Raw genomic sequence first — 25,433 nt, forward strand, 5'->3', positions numbered from 1 at the left:
GTGGATTAAAAACACAAGAAAGAGGAGACATATTAATTACCTTTATGGTTTCAAGTGAGTAAAAAAAACAATGATGATGGATTGATGTACTAGTACAGGAATCTTAGTTAAGTCATTAGATGAGTAAGAAAGAGAATAATGTAGGTATGATGTATTAGAGAAATGCGCTTTTCTATGGGATAGTTGAAGGGATGAGTTATTAGAGGAAGGTTATATCCTAGTGACTGTTCATTTAGGGTTGGTATTTGAGGGTTTTTGTTTTTACTGCATTTCTCTTCTTATTTTACATTTGAGTTGACACTGTTTCCTTCAAATTTTGCTTTTCTTTAGCTTTCTCCCAAATTTTCAAATGGTTCCTAATGAAACCTCTTTTATGCCCGAAAATGACTTACCTAGGGAAGTAGGGTTTGCCTCAATAAGTTTTTCTCTCTTTATATTCCTCGTGAACAATTTCACTAATGTTGGCTTTCCCTTCTTCTTTCTGCTTATCGGTTTATTAAAAGGCATTTGGTTTTGTCTCTTTGCTTTGTTTCTTGAATTTCAATCACCATTTACTACTATTTCAATACCTTTTCATAGTTCTTGGTTGTGGGATATTCAAGAAACTGATTTACGAGATCTAAATGAGTGTTTTCAATAATTTTAGTAAACACTATAGAGTCCTTAAGAATCGATTTTCATTTGATTGAGAATGAGAATGGACAATGATGTGATTGAGCTTCCCCTTTCACATTAATTTTGGTGGGAAAGGTTGTCGGTAAGATCAACTGTTTGGTTTGAGGTTTCGTTTGACGTAAGTGACAGTTGTTTAATTATTGAAGCAGTTGCATTAAATGCTCAATTGAGATTAATTGTTGGTTTTGGTTCAATATTATTTTTTGGGTAAATAATGATGTTGAAAGGAATTTTTCGATAAGTTGATCGGAATAGAACCTTACGACTCATATACCATAAAAAAACAATAGACACAAGTATTTCAAGATGTTCAATACATTTTGTATTTCATTCTTAATCACTGATGTACAATATGTACCCATGTCTATAGCATAATTAGAAAAATATAATTTTCTAAGAATTAAAAGACTAATTTAAGAATAATGTCAAAATCTTTTTCTAAATATTACTCAATTTTCCTACAAAATATCATTTGAATTGATTCTATTTAAAACAAGTACGTTTGAGGTTAGTAAAACGGGATACTATGAACGTCTTTATTGTAAGAAATATATTTTCGGCTTTAATCTAATAAGGCCAGATTTAGATGTATTGTCAATTTGCTTATGTTATAATTTAAAGCATAGTTTGGTACTTATAGTTTACGACATGGACATTTGTTTGTTTCAATGTTTAAGGTTATATGAATTTGGTTTGAGTTTTATCATGTGAAGTTGTGACTTAATAATATACTCTTGTACGTTGGTATGGAAGTTTGAACGTGTATCATGAATGAAATGAACTCTCTCTATAAAGTGTCGATTATGAATATTAATGTGTGTTTAAAAAAATAATAAAGACAGATCCTATAAATTATAATTATCATTATAATGTAGACATGTTATATATACTTCTTAATTATTAAAAGAGCTAATCATAAATTGTAAATTTTTAAATTTCTACCTTATTGACTAGAACTTTGAATATCAATGCCCTTTTTAACTTTAGGCCATAAAAAAATGTCTATATTATCTATAATCGGAAACAACCTTCTATAATATAATATTTATTTCTTAAAATTTTTAAATTCTTAGTTTATTTATATAAATATGTTGTGCATCATACGGATACAATATAGTATATGTTCACTACAGATGGTGTGCAAAAATGACGTAGAATTCCCCTATTTTATAATACATGTGGTGGAGAATGCAGATGCACTTGAGTAAAGGCCAATTAATGTATCAATAATTTTTGCATAAAGCAAATTGAGCTTCCCAATGAAAATAAAATAACAATTCAGCATTTGTGTATCCAACAACTCCCTTGAAACTCGGCAGCAATCTCAATGCATATTATTGACCAAAACTGTTGTAAGATACCATATTTCAGTGAAACGATCTCAAAACAAAAAGTTTATATATGCTAATAATTATATTAGTTGAACTTTTTAGCTCATTTATAATAAGTGTTATATCGTAAGACTGTCTTTTACAAGAATTAGAGCAAAACATTTGACTTACTTTTTAGGTGGTGACCTAAATAAAATAGGATTATAATTAACAAATAATAAATACTCCCTCCTATTCAGCTCAATTGTCCCGTTTGTTTTTTCACACTTGCCGAAGCAACATTTTAACTCTTAATATCTCAAATTATGCTTAATTAAAAATTATAAAAAGTTGATATTAATAATCCTTGTATTGAGACGAATCAAACAAGATCCCATATGACTATGTTTTAACTTATAGATTAAGAGTAAAATACAAATTAAGAGTGATAAGTGAATAGTGCCAAAAAAAAAATGGGACAATTCAGCTGAATAGGAGGTAGTACTATATTTTAAAGTTTGTGGGCAAATAACAAGAACTGATCAAAGGTACTCTTGATTGTTATTATAATAGAACAAAAATACACATTAAATTGAATAGTATGGATGAAGGATCCCTAAACATGAGTTCTGCAATTGTTAAGCAGATCTCAGAATGTTTCATCAAGCCAAAACATGAAGTACAAGAAGCAAAACACCCTTACTACTTAGGTCCACTTGATATTGCTTTCCTCTTTGGCAATTACATCCAAAAGGGTCTTCTTTTTCACAAACCTCCAACATCTGAACACCAAAATTTTTCCATTCATAAACTTATTGAGAGTCTCAAAAACTCGCTCTCAATCACCCTCGTCCATTTTTACCCATTAGCAGGTCAACTCGTAACACAAGTAGATGAAGCGCGACATCAAAGCCTCATCTTTGTCGATTGCAACAAGGGTCCTGGTGCAAGGTTCATTCATGCTATGTTAGATTTAAGTGTATCCGACATATTATCACCCATCGATGTTCCTGTCGTGATCAAATCATTGTTTGATCACAATAGGGCGGTTAACTATGACGGCCACTACAAGCCTTTGTTATCCGTTCAAGTCACTGAACTCTTTGACGGAGTTTTCATTGGATGCTCCATGAATCATTCTATTGGTGACGGAACTTCATACTGGCATTTTTGGAATATGTGGTCTGAAATTCATAGAGCAAACTGCAATGACGAAATAGTTCCTTTATCGCGTATACCTATCCATAAACGTTGGTTTCCTGATGGGTATAGTCCTGTTGTTCATCTCCCGTTTACTAACCCAAAGGAAGGTTTAAGCCCATCTGAAACACCTGATCTTCGAGAGAGGATCTTCCATTTCTCACCCGAGTCTTTAGCAAAGCTAAAATCCAAGGCAAACGCAGAAAACAATACGAAAAACACGATCTCTTCGTTTCAGGCTCTGTCAGCACTCTGCTGGCGAACCATCATTCGTGCACTCGCTTTACCACATGATCACGTCACAAATTGTAAATTACCAGCCAATTTTAGGCACAGATTAGATCCACCCTTGTCTCAAGACAGTGTTGGAAACTATTTAACCCTGGCAATTGCAACTACCAAAGTCGGTGAATTACTCGAACATGACTTAGGATGGGCTGCATCACTAGTTCATCAGGCAGTGATGAATCAAAAACACGAAGTATTTCATGATTTTGTCAGCTCATGGCTGCAATCTCCGTTTATTATCCCAATCCACAAGCTATCTGATTCATATAGTGTGCATATGGGAAGCTCCCCGAGATTTGATATGTATGGGAATGAATTCGGGCTTGGAAAAGCAGTAGCTGTTCGGAGTGGTTATGCAAACAAATTTGTTGGGAAGGTTACTTCTTATCCGGGATGTGAAGGGAAAGGAAGTGTTGATTTGGAAGTATGTTTACCATTTGATGCAATGACAATTCTTGAATTAGATGAGGAATTTATGAATGTTGTCTCATAAATAACACAAATTATATGTTCTGATTTGTATATTCAGTTTGTTTAAATGATTGGGTTATCATTTGTATTCTCATGTATAATGTTCTTTTGAGATTTATGTCTTTTAAGTACCAAATAATTCCTTTCCATTTAAGAAAATCTTTTTAACATGGGTGTGAAGGAAACCTTTAATTGGACACATCTTCACTATTGATCTACTTATCAGGAATCAGTGGCTTAATAAATGAATCAAAGATGTGTTTTTCATATTTACAGACAAAAAGAAACAAATTAAGGAATGTGGTATTATTGCATACCCTTCTGTCCATGAATTATTTCCCCCATTTGGATCGTTTAATTGATCACAGTTGGGTTAAATAGTATAATAATAAAATTTTAGTTTATAGCCTTTTTGTTTTGAGGTTGTCCTACTGTGAGACGGTCTCATATAAGACGGACTGATCATAAAATTATATATAAAGGAGGTCAGGTTAGTTTTATTATTTTTCTTGTGATTCATCATTCGTTTTCTTTTTGATTTTATGGTGAAGATGAATCAAATGGTTATGTAAATTGAGTAAGGGCTGTGTTTAGAGCCCATAATTTTATTTTGTATTAGTTCAATGATTGAATCATGTCTTTTTTATGTTAATAATCTTATTGCATGTAACCAACTACATTAAGTTAGAAAGAATTATAAGTACTTAATTTTGAAAGATTTATTTTGATTTAGAAAGATCTATTTATTGTGATTATAAAGAATTAATTACGAATTACATCCTTAATGTTTGATAATTTTGCGAATTACAGTTTTGTTTTTTTTTTTTTTCTTTTTTTTGCGAATTACAGCTTCCAAAGTTGATTTTTGACCGGTATTTAGGCCAGGTGACCGAATTCGTACAAAATGACTAGTTGACCAGCGTTTTTACCTTTGGCTTTCCTTTTTTTTGGTTGTTTTTTTTTTTTTTTTTTTTTTTTAATTTCTCTTTTAATTCATTCTTCCCTACCATTTAACTCATTCTCTTTACGTGCTCCATTGATACACATTAAAACTTTTTCTTTTTTTTTCTAATTCAATTTATCTCTTAACATTTAACCCATCTTCATCAACTTGAGTATTAATTTTTTTTTGGGTAACCCTAAATTTTAATTTTGGGGAAATTAATGACAAACTTATCTTCCTGATTTTTTCTACTTCTTGTTTAGATTGGAAATAAAACAACCCAATTCCTGATTTCTTCATCTTCTTCTTATCTTCCTTAAACATAAGATTGTACGCCATTAATGTTTTTCTCCTCTTATTCAATGGGTTGTCTGATTTTCCTAATTTCTTTATATTTCTCATTTCTACTATATTAGGCAAATACCCAGAAAGAACAGTAACAATCTTATACCACCACCAGTCCACCATTCTAAACGAATTCCTAAATAATTTGGAATAGCTAATCTCATCAATGGTTTAACACTTTCAAATCCAACAACTTTTATTCCCCAATTCCATCATTTTTTAATCTTCCCTTTTTCTCTCTCTTTAACATAAACATAAGCTGCTAACATGACGGCCATGTTTAAGTTTGTCACCACTCGAGAAATAGCAACACCTTTTACACCCAATTTCTGTTGTCATTGTAATGGTTATCGGAAATAATAAATATTATAAGTTATTTCTTATATGAAATATACATGAAATATACATGTGATTCTTGAATTTCTTATCCTCTCTAGTGAAACAAAGAAATAAGACAGATTTTAGGTTTTGAATACTTCTTATATTAAATATGATCAAGACCAATGTCAAAATATATACACAGCCATGGAGACCAAGAAAGGTAAGAAAATAAATACAAAATAAGAATATTTCTGAATATCCTAAAATATGTTAAAGAATATTTTCTAAATATTTTCTAAATCTCCTAAATATGTTAACTTTCCTACACTCCCCCTCAAGTTAGGTCTTCGGGTCACCGATACCTAACTTGCATAGTGTCTGTTCGAACACCTCAGAACTAACAGCCTTTGTAAGGATATCGGCAAGCTGATCCTTTGATCTGACAAACGGAAGGCTGATAATATTATTTTCCAATTTCTCTTTAATAAAATGTCTGTCAATCTCCACATGTTTGGTTCTATCATGCTGAACTGGATTCTCGGAGATGCTAATAGCAGCTTTGTTATCACAAAAAAGTCTGCAAGTTTGTCTTCTTGGAAAGTCTAATTCTCTTAGGAGCTTCTTTAACCACATAACTTCAGCTATTCCCTTTGCAATGCCCCGGAATTCTGCTTCTGCACTTGAAAGAGCAACTACTTTCTGTTTCTTACTCTTCCATGTAACAAGATTTCCTCCAACAAGAGTGAAGTATCCAGACGTAGACCTCCTATCATCTCTGTCTCCTGCCCAATCAGCATCTGTATAGGCAATAAGATCTAAGTGTCCATTCTTCTTATAAAAAATTCCTCTGCCACTGGTACCTTTAAGATACCTTAGAATCCTCATAACAGCTGTCATATGGTGAGTTTGGGGTAGGTGCATAAATCTACTTACAACACTGACTGCATATGCAATATCTGGTCTTGTGTGAGAAAGATAAATAAGTTTTCCGACCAACCTCTGGTATTGTCCTCTATCTGTAAGTTTCTCCCCTTCAATCATCTGTAACCCGTGATGAGTCACAATAGGAGTCTCCGCTGGTTTACAATCAACCATACCTGTCTCTGTAAGTAAGTCCAAAATATATTTCCGTTGGCTTATAAAGATACCTCCTTTTGACCTCAGAACCTCAATGCCAAGGAAATATTTTAGCTGCCCCAAATCTTTCATTTCGAATTCTCTAAAGAGTTGCTTCTTCAAAGTATCGATCTCCTGTTTGTCATTTCCAGTAATAATCATGTCATCTACATAGATGATTAGACATGTGATCTTTCCTTGTCGACGTTTGAGGAACAGAGTATGATCTGAGTTACTTTGTTTATACCCAAACTTCCTCATTGCTGCTGTGAACCTTCCAAACCATGCCCTAGGAGACTGCTTCAACCCATAGAGAGCCCTTTTTAGTTTACACCCTTCTCCTGGCTTATAATCACTTGAGAACCCTGGAGGAGCTTTCATGTATACTTCTTCCTCTATTTTTCCATGGAGAAACGCATTCTTCACATCGAATTGATGCAAGGGCCAGTCTTTATTTGCAGCAACAGAAAAAAGGACACGAATAGTATCAAGTTTTGCAACCGGAGAGAAGGTTTCTAAGTAATCAACCCCATAGGTTTGTGTATACCCCTGAGCTACAAGTCTGGCTTTAAACCTTTCAATCGTACCATCTGCTTGATATTTTATAGTGTACACCCATTTGCAACCTACCGTTCTTTTTCCTTCTGGTAACTTACATTTTTCCCAAGTTTCATTTTTGTTTAGGGCAGATATTTCTTCTTCCATTGCTTTCTTCCATCTAGGATTCTGTAGGGCTTCTTCAATATTTCTAGGTATGTTATTGGAGTAAAGAGCAGCATTGAAGGCAACAGCTGAGAGAGAGAGATTGTCATTATTTTCTTTAAGAGGATATTTCGATCTTTGTGCTTCGAACTCTGGATCATATCTCTTAGGAGGTATACCCCTCGTACTCCTAGGTGGCAACTCATACCTGTGTGGCAACTCCACATCTGCAAGATTATCATCAGTAATGTTTTCAAAAATTTCAGGATCATTAGAATTTACCTCCTGTAACTCCTCAGGATGCTCAGTGGGTTGGACATCAGTCTGAAGAGGAGATACTATGTTTTCAGTGATAACCTCAGTGGTTTCACCTACTTGCTCTTTTGGTTCCTGATCAATAGTAACTGGATATAACAACCAGCTCAAGTCATCACTAGTATTCTCCCCCTGAGGACGAGGCTGGGTATAATAATAAGACTGTTCAAAGAAATCACAGTCCATGGTAGTATACATCCGATTATGTACTGGATCATAACACCTGTATCCCTTCTGTTGTATCCCATAACCCACAAATACACACTTAAGAGCTCGAGGTTCGAGTTTGGTTCGGGTGTGTGGAGGAAGATGTACATAAACCACACATCCAAAGACACGAGGTTGGAGAGAATGGGAGGGAGGTATAGAAACAAAAGAGGCTAAGGTTGCAAGGGGGGTTTTATAGTGGAGAGGTTTGGAGGGTAGACGGTTAGTAAGATAGGCGGCAGTGGCAACGGCTTCAGGCCAAAAAAAGGCAGGTGTATTTGACTCAAGGAGGATAGCCCGAGTAATATCGAGAAGAGTACGATTTTTACGCTCAGCCACTCCATTTTGTTGAGGTGTATATGGGCAAGAGGTTTGATGTATCATGCCATGATCCGAAAAAAAACGTTTCATGGAAGAGTTAACAAATTCTCCTCCATTATCAGAACGTATAATTTTCGGGGTGGCTTGAAATTGGGTATGAAGCATATTACAAAAGGTAACAAACACAGAGAAAACTTCAGATTTGTGTTTAAGAAAATAAACCCAACTCATACGAGTGCAATCATCAACAAACAAAATATAATAAGAATAAGTACTAGTAGCAAAAACAGGGGCTGGTCCCCAAACATCTGAATGTATCAAAGAAAAAGGTGTACTAGCACGAGACACACTTGGTAAGTAAGAATGTCTATGGCTCTTAGCTAACACACAAGTTTCACAATCAAGAGTTAACATTTTATTCTTAACTGAAGGAAACAAAAAATTTAAGTAAGCTAGGGAAGGGTGACCAAGACGTCGATGCCATAACCAGAACAATTGATCAGATGAACCACGAGCAAGCAAAGCTTGGCCTTTTTGAGTCGTCTCATCAACATAGTATAAGCCTCCTCGTTCAGTACCATGTCCAATGATGGTCCCGGACTGAGCATCCTGCACAACACAACCAGTGGAAGTCATAAGAATAGTACAATTAAGTTCTCGAGTAAGCTGACTAACAGAAAGTAACTTATGTGATAAACTCGGAACCAATAAACAATTTTTTAAATGCATAGAGGGAGACACATGAATAGAACCGGCACTTTGAACTTTGACACACTCTCCACTAGCAGTTTTAATATGAGATCGATGGATGGGTTTGTGTTGGGCCAAATCTTGTGGGTCGAAGGTCATGGTGTCGGTAGCTCCACAATCAAAAATCCAAGGTGAATTATTAATTATGGGGCTAGGTATTTGGGTTTGTGGGTTATAAGTGGGCCGGTTTTCATGGTTCAAGGGGTAAGAAATTGTATTTTGAATTTTTTTATAAATGGGCCGTGGGTTTGGATTTGTGGGGTGATTAGGGTTTGTGTGTGTGCTACTATAAAAGGCTAAATGAGGCAAGTTTTTCTTCACTCCCTCATTTGTGGCCGGTTCCTTCTCCCTCTTTCTAGAACATGAGTTTCTCTTTCCTTCCTTATTTCTGGTTCTTTCCTCATGAGTCTCTTCCACAGTTTCTTCCTCATACAAACCTCCATGGTTGGGATCCTCTTCGCCGGTAACTTCTGCGGTACTGAGGAGGGCTTTGCCGCCGGCCCGGTGCACCGGTGTCTTGGTGGCAGCCTTCTTTTTCTGTAGATCTTCCCACCAATCCGGATAACCTACGAGCTTGAAGCAAGTGTCCTTGGTGTGTCTCGAACCACCACAGTGAGTACACTTCAGGTTTGTTCTATCCTCTCGCCGGAATGATGGTTTTTCCGACCGGTGATGTGCGATGAGGCCACAACCAATTTCTGAGGGGTGATGCCCCAATGATGATGTGTGGACCATAATTCCACGCCTCGAGATCTCCCTTCGAACCGCCGCATACGCCATGTCTAAAGTTGGAAGCGGTACTTGATTTATAAGATCTCGTCTTTCCTTATCAAGCGTTTCATCTAGACCGGCCAAAAATTGGTACAATCTCTGAGTTTGAATAAATTTATTGAAAATGGTTATATCCTCATCACTTTTCATGGGATTCGGTTGCCTTCGATCTATTTCTTTCCAAATGGTATTTAGTTTACTAAAGTAAACCTCAATAGTGTCATTATTCTGTTTTATTGTGCTTGCCTTTGTACTGAGATCGAAAATTTGGAGCTCGTCTCTTCCACTGCCAAGAAGGATTTCAATACCCTTCCATAAATCCCATGCTGTATTGTAATCTAAGAATTGATTAACTAAATCAGAGTCAATATTTGTGATAATCCATGAAAGAACTATCGGATCTCTTTGCCTCCATTGTCTGTAACTTGGGTCTGCGGGTGTGGGGGGGGCGGCAATGATGTGTTTGAGCCGTCCTCTGCTGTCTAAGGCTATGTGCATTAGTTTGCACCATTTTGTATAGTTGTAGTAGGTTAATTTTTCGGATATTTTGAGATCTGGTATTGCGTGTTCTGGTTCTGGGTCTGGTTCAATTTTGTTGGTTTTGTTCATCTGTTGAAACAGGCGAAGCACATGCTCCATCTGTGCCATGGTTAATGTCTGGTTTTCTGTAATTTCGGAATCAGCCATAGGTAAGGTAAGGTTTAGAAAAATAAAGGTAGATGATGAGGCCAAAAGATGTTCGACAGCCCTGGAACACCTTTCGGCTCTGATACCATGTCAAATTAGGCTGAACTTATTGTGAATGCCAGCATATTAACGGGGGGACACAAGTGCACACACTTCATAAGCCAAAGAGATATATACCATCCCAAAACCATATGGCAATGGGAAGAAGGTCTCTAATAGCTTATAAAGCGTGCACACCATTTTCAATTTATCGATGTGGGATAACTCATCCCAATGTCAAATTAGGCTGAACTTATTGTGAATGCCAGCATATTAACGGGGGGACACAAGTGCACACACTTCATAAGCCAAAGAGATATATACCATCCCAAAACCATATGGCAATGGGAAGAAGGTCTCTAATAGCTTATAAAGCGTGCACACCATTTTCAATTTATCGATGTGGGATAACTCATCCCAACACCCCCCTCACATGCGAACCCCCGTCAAGTTTGCATGTGGGAGTAATCAATTAGGGTAGGAACGCCATTCTTTTCGAACCTACCATTTTTAAATTGTTGATCGAACCATCGGCTCGGATACCATGAAACAAAGAAATAAGACAGATTTTAGGTTTTGAATACTTCTTATATTAAATATGATCAAGACCAATGTCAAAATATATACACAGCCATGGAGACCAAGAAAGGTAAGAAAATAAATACAAAATAAGAATATTTCTGAATATCCTAAAATATGTTAAAGAATATTTTCTAAATATTTTCTAAATCTCCTAAATATGTTAACTTTCCTACACTTTACATATATAGAACTTGCAATTTTTGATTGTAAATTTCTATTTTCTTCTTCCACTTAAGTTTTCTCATATCATTCTAATTTTCTTGTGATAGGAATTCAGTGTAATTCTTTGTATCTTAGAACATATTTTCGGTCTATATTCCCAAGCACCGTAGTAGGGAAGAAAATAATGTTTTAGGAAAGAGCATCTCGCCTAGAATTAATCTCAAGTTCACATACAAAATCTTCTTGTTACTATGTTCAATATATGGTATTTCTGATGATGAAGTTCACATTTAGTGTATGTTAAGCAAAGATTTAAACTTGTCATATATTTTGTATTTTATTAATAAAATTAAAGTCATATTTACAATAATTTTATCACCATAACTAACCAATAGTTTAAGGGTACATGAAAGATGACAGCCATTAAAGTGCAATAAGGTTTTGTCACCTTATGTGACCTTAAATAAACTACTGATCTTATGTATGCTAAGAAATTCATTGTTGTTATTGGTAAAGCCATCCCCCATAATTCTTTCAATTCTTCAATAACCTGAAAAAACCAAAACAAAAATAAATAAATTAGAAAAACAAAGGAATATCATGATGATTTGTAACAAAAAAGATATTTAATTTTTATAAAAAAGTTTGATTGAATTTGTACCTGGGATGAAGAAGGGTATTTGAGAGAAGAGATCTAGGGTTTAGACTTTGGATAGACATCGATTCGGTATATTTATTGAGTTTGAAGATTACTGGGGACTTTGAAGATTAATGAAGACTTTAAAGATTAATAGGAATGAAGAAAAAGAAAGATGAGAGAGAAAGGTAATTGAGAAAGAAAATCAATTAGCAAAAACAAAATCACAAAAAATGTCAATTTAATAAATTTAAGATTGATTACGTGTCACTTCATTTTCCTAAATTAATTTAAAGCTAAATGAAGTAACTTATTTAAAAGCATTTTAAATAAGAATCTAAAATAATTATAGAATATTTATATATTTTCTCTAAAGAAATAAATTATCTTTTTGTATGATTATATAAATAGTATAAATTTTATAATATTTAAAATATATACAATTATTAATAAATATAACAAAATCATACAATATAATAAAAAAACTGTAAAATGACAAATGTCAATTTCTCCAAGTAATGCCAAATGGACCAATTTAATAGGGCTAATATTAATTACGTGTCTCTTCATTTTCCTAAATTAATTTAAAGCTAAATAAAATAAGTTATTTGAAAGTATTTTTTTACATTAATTATCACAATTTAAATAAGAATATAAAAAGATTATAGGATATTTATATACGTTCTCTAAACAAATGAATTATCTTTTTTTATTATTATATAAATGGTAATAAATTTCATAATATTTTTTTATACATGCAATTAATTAATATATGTAAGACAATTTAACAATATTTTTAGATTACACAAGATAACTCAAAGAATAATATATTATTATGTTAAATTTTCCTGTTTAATCATAAAATATACACAAAAGAAGGAAATTTAGACGATGAATATAGTGCAATGCATTTGATAAATGTAATTAAACATAAAATACACAATGTATTCAGTTATAAAAATGACATAATGATACAGTGCTTTCAATATTGAGTATCTACATATCTATTGATTAATTATGTATGTTCATTCATGTATTTCTCAATTATGTTGTCATTCTAATTTTATTCTGCTAATAATAAGCCGCTAAACTAGCACAATCCGTGCAATAAACGGGCACCTATATTAGTCTTAAAGTAATTAATTATAACTTTAAAACTAGTTATTTATAGTTTTAAAGAGATCACTTATAGTTTTAAAATGATCCTTAAAATGTTAAAGCGTCCAATGATAATCTGAAAGTGATCACTTACATTTAACCCTGTAAAATTTGATCCAACCCTAATTTAACTAAAAACTTAAGCGAAAATTAGTGAGTCATAACGCGAAAATTTTCACCCATAACCCAAAAATAACCCGATTCGAGAATATCGAGAAAAGTTGGGTCAAACCTGACTGAAGCCTTGAATCAAACCATTTTGACCCGTTTTCAGTTTCACATTATTTTTTTACTCACACATCATCATTTTCAATTTTGTCATCATTTTTAGTTGACACTTTGTAACAACCTGAAATTGACCAGTCGGTTAAACAAGAATAACTTAAACTAATGCAAAAGCTTAATACTTATATCAGGCTATTACATCGGTATATTATCCACTAAACATATCAAAGAATATAAATATCAACGTTTACAATATTATTTGAAAGATATTTGAAAGATGTGGAGACATTACATTATAAAAATCATTAGGAATTATTTAAAATTTGTAAATTTTTACAGAAACTTTCATAGAGTTCGCTTTGTATATCGTATTAACCAAAATTTTTCTTTAGACTTAAAAGTCACCCTGCAAGTTCAAAATCAACATATCAAAATAATAACCACTAAGTGGTATAGGTGCCAAACATTTCGAAATTACATCATGTCGTAGGGTAGAATACTTTCTTCAATAATCCAAAATAAGTAAAACTCCTAAAATAATTTTAAATAACATTAATGCTTTACTTACATTCTTTTGTATGACTAGATGAGATTGTTTTATTGATTACTGATCCTTATGCTTTCAGGTACCTTCGACTTCATTAAACCAAAATTTGTCCCTCACTAAGATAGGTTCAAAAAACAAAACCACATAGTTAGCTTAGTACATATTTATATAATTAACTTAATTTTTGTACATAAAACTATGGTGAAAAGAAAACATTATAACTATATCTACATAAAAAGAGTGGATGTTGCTCTTTGCCCTTATTCTAAGCTTCATTTACCTGTAGCCAAACAGGCATTGCTAGATTCCATACTAAAAATTCAACTAAACATGCAGGTAGGATATATTAATTATATCCTACAAATCATTTTATTTTGCAAACATACTACTTTATCAATACCTTATAAAATATTTTCTTCTTTTCTATTTTTATAAATTAAATACTTTTCCCTTTTCTTTGCTAAAACATTTTCTTTTAAAATTTTGAAATCATTAATCAAATTTATGTAATGAATAGAATTTTCTTTTCTATTTTCTTTGCTGAAATATTTCCTTTCAAAGTCTTGAAATCATTAATCAAATCTATAAAATGAAACAACTTTATTTTACATTGGGCTAGTTAGGCTCTCCGGATAACTATTAGACAAAGATCTCTAGTGCGCACACCTCACAAAAAGCCAATTCGTAGTAGAATATCTAGGTCTGAGGTACTGATCAACGTACCCCCCAACTATTAGGTAGTGTCGAGATAATCCCAACGAGGTTCCAATTCCTTGAGACACTATAAAGGTAATCCCAACCGTTTCAAAACATGAAACCATCTATATCTTTTCTATAACTATACCTGTATCCAAACCAATCGCAGCTAAAAGGAAATACATACCTTTGTAATCTTTTCTCATAACTATTAAAGATTTGGATAAGAAAACTAACGTTTTCAAATACAGCAAGCCAACACTAGTGGAAAAAACCTCATTTGCTGCGGTTTTTTGGCCATAATATGCTGCGGTTTGGCACCAAGCATAGTGATAGCAGCATAGTGATAGTGTAAGACTGTATGCTGTGGGACTCCATAAAACCGCAACATATAGTTTTGCACTATATGTTGCGGTTTTATGGAAGCCCGCAACATATATATATATATATATATATATATATATATATATATATATATATATATATATATATATATATATATATATATATATATATATATGTATATATATATATATGTATATATATATATATGTATATATATATATATGTATATATATATATATATATGTATATATATATATATATGTATATATATATATATATGTATGTATATATATATATATATATATATATATATATATATATATATATATATATATATATATATATGTATATATATATATATATGTATATATATATATATATATGTGTATATATATATATATATGTATATATATATATATATGTATATATATATATATATATATGTATATATATATATATGTATATATATATATATGTATATATATATATATATGTATATATATATATATGTATATATATATATATATATGTATATATATATATATGTATATATATATATATGTATATATATATATATATATGTATATATATATATATATGTATATATATATATATATGTATATATATATATATATGTATATATATATATATGTATATATATATATATATGTATATATATATATATATATATATATATATATATATATATATATATATATATATATATATATATATATATATATATATATTGGTTTTTTTCGTTTGAATACTAATAAATAATCCAATAATGTACAATGTAAACAATGATTAATCCAATAATCTAATGATAATCACCAATTATCACCAATAATCTCTTTGTAAACTCTCGATCGTATATATAATAATATGTACATATACAAATTAAAGTCCTAAATCTAAACTAATTAAATTATTTACCAAGAACAAAAATTAGCAAGATACGTGGCAATCTTGTCTTTCAATTGGGGCATTTCCCTATCTCTCAAAGGGCGTGTTTCACTTGGATTATATTTTACCAATAGTAAATATAATATAATATTAAATTAAATGATACATAAACATTATTAGATTTTACCAATAGTAAATATTATAATTTAAGAACGTAACAAATACTTACGGCGTCAATGTTTTCGACTCCAACCTCCTTCACGGATTGTAAGATATCATCCATGTATTTGAGAGTATAGTAGCTGCAATCAACGGCATTATCAGCTTGTCAAAAGCACTAAGAGAAAATAGATGTTAGTGCTAAAAAAGCTTAAAAACCCATAAAATCGCAACTTAGCACGTAATTTCTAGCATATGACTATTATTTTCAATTCTAACCACTTCAACACAATAATATATACCAAATAGTGTTGTGTGCCATGTTTCGTGCAAAACAAACTAAGTTTGAGCTACTTTATGAGGGAAAGTCCAAAAAATCTTAAAAACCCATAAAATCGAATAGTGTTGTATACCTTTATTTCTGTCCATTTCAGAAATGAGGCTTTGGATATAGATCCCATTTCTCCACGCACTTTCTTCATTGTGCTGAAACGCATGAGAAAAGTATAATTATATATATATATATATATATATATATATATATATATATATATATATATATATATATATATATATATATATATTTATAACACTTAATTAAATGAAAATTGGTAAAATTTATAAAATTACGTATGTATTCAACAAGGCTTTGAATTTTGTGTTGCGAGGCGGGCTTTAAGGTTTTTGTAATGAGTCGAAGACGTGCACAGTGTTCATTAAAGGACATATGACCAAAAGTATCAAATGCAAACTACAAACGCAAATTTAAAATCAACAAATTAGAGATTATGTGAACTTAAAAATCAAAAAATAAGTTCAATTTCAAAAATAAAACTTACTCTTCCACATATGGAGTCAGAATGAACGTGTGTTTAGATGCAATGGAATTATTCAAAGCACTCTCAATGTATGCTTTGACATTATACAAAGACTCACAAAATGTCCGCTTTTTTGCTTTGGACAATGTGTAGCAAGCTGGAGGTAAATAAACTTTGTCATTACTCATCTTCTTCTTACCGCCCTTTCCCTTGTTACTGCCACCAACTTCATCAGCTCTATTTCTTTTCTTACTCACCTTAACATGTGCCCACAACTCCGGACGAAAACCCTTACATTCAAACCAATCTCGCACGGCCCTAACATCCTTTGTCTTACCCGGAATGTTCATGAGAGTCCCGAGTATGGCATCGCATACATTTTTTTCTATATGCATAACGTCAAGACAATGCCTAACCTGTAGATCTCTTCAACATAGAAGCTTCCAAAAGATTGATTCTTTTTTCCATAATCGGTCTTCACCCCCTTGCACTTGCCCTGTTTTACCAAATACAGTCTAAACTCCCTTAACCTGTTATAAACCTCATAACCGGTCAACGGTCGACGAGCTACACGGTCCTCAACCTCCCCGTTGAGCATCTTCTTCTTCTTACGATATTGGTGATCTCGTGGGAGAAACTTTCGATGGTGCATGAATACGTGCTTGCACTTAGGAATCCACGTGGATTCCATGTCATCGATACATATTGGGCATGTTTTCTTCCCTTTGTTCTTATACCCCGATAAGCTGCTATATGCCGAAAAATCATTAACGGTGCATAAAAGCATTGCACGCAAGGTGAATTCCTCATTAGCCTATGCATCAAACACGGAAACTCCTTCATCCCACATCTTTCTCAAATCCTTAATGAGAGGTGCAAGATATACATTTATGTCATTGCCAGGTTGTTTAGGACCAGAGATAAGAAGCGAAAGCATAATGTACTTACGCTTCATACACAACCAAGGTGGCAAATTATAGATCACTAACATTACTGGCCAAATACTACGTTGAGAACTAAGATTGCCGAATGGGTTCATTCAATCCGTACACAGTCCGAGCCTTAAATTACGAACCTCATCCCCAAAAGTGTTATGCAACCTATCAATACTCTTCCACTCCGGAGAATCAGATGGATGTGTGAGCAAGTGACCTTTCTTCACCCTATCTGCATGCCACCTCAAATTTAACGCATCTTTCTTTATAGAAAACAAGCGCTTAAATCTCGGTATTATTTGAAGATACCACAATACCTTAGCCGAGGACCTGTTAGCATCTCGAGCCCCATTACGCTTGTAGTGCGATAACCCACACCTAGGACACTCTTCTAAGTTCTCGTTTTCATTCCGATACAACACACAATCATTCAGACACGCATTAATCTTCTGGTACTCTAAGGCGAAAGGATACACGAGCTTTTTGGCATAATATGTCGACTTTGGAAGTTCATTTCCCTCAGGAAGCATATCACCTAACACTTCTAATAACATTGTGAAACTAGCATCACTCTAATTAAATTTTGACTTAATGTTGAAAATTGTCAACACTGTTGTTAGTTTGGTGAACTTTGTACATACAGTGTAGAAAGGCTTTTGAGAAGCCTCTGTCAACAAGTCAAAAACACGAGGACATTTTCCTAACTCATCCTTGACTCCCTCCATCATCTCATCAACACGATCCACATCCTCATCGACATTCTCTTCATCTGTCTCATACCCATCAACATGATCTACTACATCCTCATTGACATCAACCACATTATTGACGTCATCAACAACACTTTTCTCTTTGTAAACTCCCTCCTCACCATGCCAAACCCAAACATGATATTGAGGCCTAAACCGACGTCGAAGTATGTGCTCCCTAAGGATATCAACACTATCTACCTTTGACACATTGCCACAAGTGACACATGGGCAATAAAAACCAACTCCTCCCGTCCTAACTTGATGTTCAATCACAATACTACGAAATTCTAATACGCCATCAATAAATTCTGACGATTCAATGCTTCCATACATCCAAGAACGATCTTTTGTCATCCTAATTAGTGTGATTAATTAATTCAAAACAAAATTAATACACAACTTTTAACATATATACTTATTTATAACAAACATATTTAACCCTAAAAATATATACTTTGAATAATTAACATTCATATGCTTCATATTCTAATTCTATATAACCAAACATATTCTAATTTTATACAACCAAACATATTCTTATTATATACTTCATATTTCAATATTAAGCACTACATTGTAAATAAAATCATATTCAAAATATAAATAATAAAATTAAATCATTTAACCTTAGAAATATAAGTATTCTAATTCTAATAATTAAAGACAAGTATAACAACAAACGACATTTTTAACAAAATATGCAAATAATTAACAAACCACATAAACCACATTCACAAATAATTACTAAATTTGCAAATAATTAACAAACCACATTTTTAACTAAATTACTAAATTACAAGTGAAACAATAAAAATATAAACTTGCAAATTTACAAAACAAATAGAAATTACCTTGATTTCGTGGGTTATGTAATAATCTACAAAGAAAAACAAAAAACATTAGCTCTAATTTTCGCATGTATTGAATTTGCAAAAAACATAAAGGTTTGAGAAATTAAAAAGAGAAATAATACCTTAATTCGTGAGTTTTGAAGATGAACAAGACCAAATGCTTTTAGTTTCAAAGGGTTTTGAAGAATGATGAACAGTAGAAGTCATGGGAGAAGAAGAATAGTCGAGCAGATGATGAACCAGTAGCGTTTATGAAAGTTCGAAGTTTGAAGTTCAGAAGAACAATCGTTTGAACTTTGAGAAATTTCGAAGGAAGAAGAAGAGGAAATGATGTGCGTGTGTTTGTGGTTTATGAAACAATAGGGTTTATGAAAATAGACGTTAAAAGGCGCCTTTTTAAATTGGTCAATTGTTGCGGTCATACAAAGAACCGCAACATTTGATTTCTTCAGTGCCTTATTTGCTGCGGTCATACTCAAAAACCACAGCATTTGTTGAATTTTTTTTTGCTCAAATTTATTTTCTATTAAATGCTGCGTAAGTGCGTATAAATAAAACCGCAGCACATGTACAGAAGCAGATACGTTTTTCCCACTAGTGCAACAAGCTCAATCAATATGATTTCTCAACGAAATTAGAATCTTCAATATAAACATATATGTTCTTATTAACAATAGATTTGGCTTAACTTCGATTTTATGAAACAATAACTTTTTATTCAAAATTTAATACAACTAATTTTTATATCTTTTTTACTTAAACCACCAATTATATTTATCTCAAGCATCACCTTTTCTTAGTTCTTGATTAAATGTTCTTATCTTTTTTATATCTAACATACATTCAATAACATTATATACATATTCAAACAAATCAATACTCATGAACAATGTAGACATATCCTTAATTTAATTTAGCCACTTAACATAGAATTTGTAATCAAAATAAATTAATATGAATCTAACTATACTCATAATATTAACCGATAATCAACTTATTAGTCAAACTAAATAAAACCAACTCATAATCTCGAACTAACAAATAACTCTTAATTTCGAACTAGTCACTTCAACTGATATTCTAACTTACTAACTTTAAGACATAATTCTCAACTCAATAAGATCAACTATAACAAATCATTTCATAACGCCAAACTAATAAGATCATCTCAAAAGTTCTAATCAAGACAGGTTAACCATCATAAACACAACAATTACTACCCTAACAGAAGACACTTATCATATCAACCTAATTTTGAGTTCCAATTCAAACTCATATTACCAATCCCAAGTTAAACAACTATTGCAAAAGTATATAAAATTCATAATAACAATTTCATGCTCTTTACTCCAATATATATTCATGCTTGTGGCATAATGTTCAACTGGAATACCCTAACCAACTTAACCTACTAAGTTCATAACCGATTCCTTGATACCACTCTTCTATTCAAACTTATTTTCATATTCTCCTTTCATACCACTGATCAATACCTATTCAAATCCATATCCTCATTCTTGAATCATAAAAATAATTAAAATACCCAATTATAATCAAAGTCATATTCAAGTTCTAATCAAAATCAACCTTATCAATTACAACTTCCATTTCCATTTCACTTTCATCCTTCCGATTCAAAAATTCGATACTAGTCAAATTTATTCGATATTCTTTCTTGGAATAACCTAAATATCACATGTCTTTCAACTGACTAACAATAACAAATGACTTCTATATTTCAATTTCGGATACCCGATTTAAAACGGGTCGAAACCAGATCACATTTTTAGGTATCCAGTAAAGCGAGTATTTGGATTTCCGGATTCGGATCGACCCCTAATAATTACTACTACTACTTTTATACAAGGAAGAAAGGATAAACTAAGGAGTGATCTTAATATTTAAAGAGTACTTCTTGATTTATTTATAACAAAAACTTATATTTATTTTTATACTATATTAAATTTATTTTACTTTTTTGTTGTTTACCTTCATAGCTTTGTAAATATACACTATACAACTTTTCAAAAATAATTCATACCAATAAGTTTTTACTTAAAAAAATAGGTCAAATACAAAATAATCTTAAAAAATAACATTTTTTTTCAAACGATAATATTATTATTTAATTTTCATAATCTTTGTCAAAAAGGGTAATAATGGAGCTTAAAATTACGCCTGTTACATTCTCCCAAACTTTAAAAAGTTTTGTCCTCTAAACTAAAAGAGAAATGCCACTATCTTAAACAATTCTACAATTACTTGCTATCTAGTTTTAGGATTATAACAAAGGTTGCTTAGGTCTTCACTCTAATTTGAATTCTAGCATCACGGGTTAAATTTTCTTAAATGGGAAAATCTTTGTTTCAAACCTGAAAAAAATTTTCTTTAAAATGATAAAAATTTCATCCTCGCTTTTATCCTCACATGATGATTGGAGCATCATTACGAAACATAAATTTATTGAATTACTTCTCCCTGAAGAAACTTAGTGAAACAACCCAAAAGAGCATAAACAATATAATAATACTGTCTACAAAACACAGCGAAAGACTTGTAAAAGTCTGGGCTGAATCCGACTTGTGGCTCGATAGCCACAGCAACCAATATCAGAGTAATTTAAAACTTTTTACATAATTAAGTAAATACTATTTACAAAATATTATGAAATTGTTACAATTTAATTTTCAATATCTAATTTACAAAATGTATTTCAAAAAAAAGTCCTCGCCTCGCATGTAACACATAATACATGTAGGCATCGTCTCCACAGCTGAGCTAACCTGAAAATGGATCTATCCCCCTTAAGGGATAGGCCCCATCAAAGACTGTTAACAATTGAATTGTTGATTCATTCAACAAACTATTATATTTATATACAAGTCATTAACAAACATCTCCAATTAAATTCCTTGCTCAATTGGTAACTATTTAAAAACATTATTTTATCCAAATTCAAACTCTTTTAAAAGACCGTTTGGTATTGACATAAATACAGCTAAGAATCTTTAGTTCATAGCAAATCAAAATACGACTATAATATAAGTTAATACTGAAATCAAAATACGGCTAATGAAACATACGATTTCATTGCGAAACAAACAAAACTTTGATACCAAACGTATCTATTCAAAACTCATATTAAAACAATAATATAACAACACTTTAAAACGTGAGAATTTATGGACTATCAGGAAGTAGACTTGATCTAAATCCTTAGAACACAGGTGATCGTCATCACCGAAAAATACGGCTCTTGCAAGAATGAAACGGGATCGGGGGCTCGAGACCGATCAGAATAACCATTACCTATTATCAATTTATAAGATTTCACAATAACAATAATCCAGATATAAGTATTTGTTGTCAATTCCCAAAAAAGGACATTTTTCAATGTTGAATATTTCAATATAAAACAAAACAATAATTCAATTGATTTTCTTTGAAATCAACAATCATACTTCACTTTCATAATACGATATTTCAAAACTCATATTTTATAAGTCAATTGCATACAAAACATGATTTTGTAATCTCTTTAAATAAATACAATATTAACATACTTCTTAATCAAATATATAATTCTTATAACATGATTAATATTTATTAAAATGATTTTACAATAGTAATAATATTATTACATAAACAAAGCAATCAAACCAACATTTTTCCCATCATCAATTGAACATAAAAATATCTAAATTAGCTTTAAATGATATTAGATGTTTGTAGGTTACCTTTATGAGCAAATTCTTCAATCAAAAATCAGATTAGAAACCAAAGAACTTCATTGATGCATTTGAACAAACACCTAGTGTGCATCAACTTCTAACTCTAAAAGATTACAATTCATGCTCCCTTTTGCATCACCATCAAGAATGCTCAACAAATCCATATCATCCATAATTACTCAATAAAAAAGCATAAAATAATCCTATAAAATTGATTAAAGGAATATCCAATTGACATTGCAATTTGAACAATTATCTCATAATTGATTATTCTCGATTTTCATGACAGTCTGTTAGTATTTTGGTCATAACTCTGATATGAACTCATTTTGGGGTGATTCAAGTTCCCACAAGATTGTAACTCGAAGCTCTACAATTCTTATGAAGACACCAGAAATCAAAAACTGCCAAAAGAGGCTCGAAATCAGCCAAGAATAGAGAGGAAAGAATCTGATTTTTTGTAAGAACTATAAATGAACTTTGCTTTTAAATTTTGAAGATGAATCAAAACCCCAAATTGTAACCACTAATGAAAACTAAACCCACTCCAATTAAAACTCAAAGAGAACTCAAATACTCTATAAAAGAACCTTTAAATTAAATGAAATAAAGAACCATGGAAGTGATATAGTGGGCAGCGGTTATCGGAGACAATGGGTGATTACCCTTGGAATTATCTTCACTTAAGATGAAAGTGGAAAATTGTTGTGTGATGTCTGACCAGGATGAGCATGTGACTTTGACCATTATAATATTGACTTTAAGGGTCAATATTGACTTATACTTTGACCACTATAATAGTGACTTTAAGGGTCAATATTGACTTGTACTATTGACCCGTTGACCCATTGGCCAAGGGTATATTGGATATTTGGAGTATGTGGGATTTCTAATCCCCAACAATATCCTTATTTTTCAAATAAGTAATCATTGCAGATCTTTTTATTTTCTTTCGGAACAATTTTAAAAATCATGGTGTTCTTTATTTTAGAGTCATGTTGAAACAACCAAATTCCTTAAAAACTTGAATGATCTTGATTCCTAATCCAAAAAAAAAGTCATACACCTTTCACTAGACCTAAAACACTTGCCACTTTCGTAATTTTCCAGTTTTAAATCCAATAATACTCCCTCCTAATTATAGAGAATGAAACATTTAGATTTTGCCAAAACTAAGGAGTGGGTGGGGACCATTGAAAAGTGGGTGGAAAACTCTTTTTTTCTATAAAGAGAATTGATATTTATGTGTTATTGTGTTGTTATAGTAAGAGTAAAAAAATAAAAAAGAATAACAAAAATAGAAATGAGATATTTTCAGTGAATTGGCCCATTAAAGAAATGTCCCATTCTCTATGATTAGGAGGGAGTACTATCTATGATTATTTTCTAAGTGTTATCATTAAGCCCCCAAAATATATAATCTTACTCCATTAGATTATACATTATGATTGAGGTGTTTAACAGGAAGGCTCAAGTTAAAATTTAAATGGGCCAGGTCGGAGCAATTCATGTTAAATTTAAATGGGCCGAGGCAGGTCAAAGCTCATTTAAATTTGACCCACTTAGATCCGTTTTTAAAAAGTTTATATAATAGTTTTTTATTCTACTTTATGGCCCGTTGGGTCGACCTATCTGCATAAAAAAATTATATGAAAACAAAGTGGTAAACTTTTTTGCAAACAATTTTTAAAATTATCCGAACCAACCCGCCCCGAGCCATTACACCAAGGCCCGTTATTGACCCGACCTGCAAATGATCAGTTAAAATCTGCGAAACACGGACACGGCTAGCAAGTGACGTGTCGCGTGTCCGACACGTGTCGGACACGGACACGCCACGGACACGCGAAAATCCGTGTCCGACACGCCAAATGAAGTGTCCAATTTTTTAATATTTTTTCGGACACGTGGACACGCGACGGACACAGCATGAGACACGGCAAGGGACACGTGTCTTATTAAAAAAAAAAAATTGAAAAAACTGAAAATAAAGAAATAAACTCCTCTCAATTACTCAAAGGAAGATTCAAGAAAGAAGAAGGAGAAATATGATTACTACGAAAATTGCCCAGGATGTTTTGAAAAGAGAAAAGCTGAAAATACAAATGTTCCATGGCTTCAATTTTTCTTTATCTGGGTTATTACTCTTGCTTCTGGTAATTTTTTTTTATTTTTTTTTCCTTTTTCTCGACAAACAAATCAGAAAAATTAAGCTTATAGTTTGTGATAGTTTCCATAAATGGAAATGATTTAAAACCAACTAAAATTAGTAACCGTGCATTTTTAGGTGGGTATTTTTCCTTTAATTTTCTTGTTGTAAACTTTCTTTAAGTTTAAAATTGGCAACCATGTGAATGGTCTACTAATTAAGTTATTTGGCAAGTTTTAAACTATGCTCTATACTTACCTATTTATTTGGTTTTCTTTGATTTGATTTGTATGACTATTTTTAAATACTCATGTTGTTT

General features: G+C 31.9%; 2 protein-coding genes across 2 annotated transcripts in view; one reads left to right on the forward strand and one right to left on the reverse strand.

Annotated features, from left to right (window-relative positions):
- Nucleotides 1-25,433, reverse strand: part of LOC130799624 (uncharacterized) — a 417,568-nt gene that overhangs the window by 174,336 nt on the left and 217,799 nt on the right. The gene's annotated exons all lie outside the window — the stretch shown is intronic.
- On the forward strand, nt 2,531-4,143 carry LOC130799615 (uncharacterized acetyltransferase At3g50280-like). Its single transcript, XM_057662769.1, has one exon. It carries the CDS (start codon nt 2,587-2,589, stop codon nt 3,964-3,966), a length of 1,380 nt encoding a protein of 459 aa, XP_057518752.1. The 5' UTR covers nt 2,531-2,586; the 3' UTR covers nt 3,967-4,143.

The sequence above is a fragment of the Amaranthus tricolor genome, chromosome 14, assembly GCF_026212465.1.
Source record: "Amaranthus tricolor cultivar Red isolate AtriRed21 chromosome 14, ASM2621246v1, whole genome shotgun sequence".
In the NCBI taxonomy this organism is placed as follows: domain Eukaryota; kingdom Viridiplantae; phylum Streptophyta; class Magnoliopsida; order Caryophyllales; family Amaranthaceae; genus Amaranthus; species Amaranthus tricolor.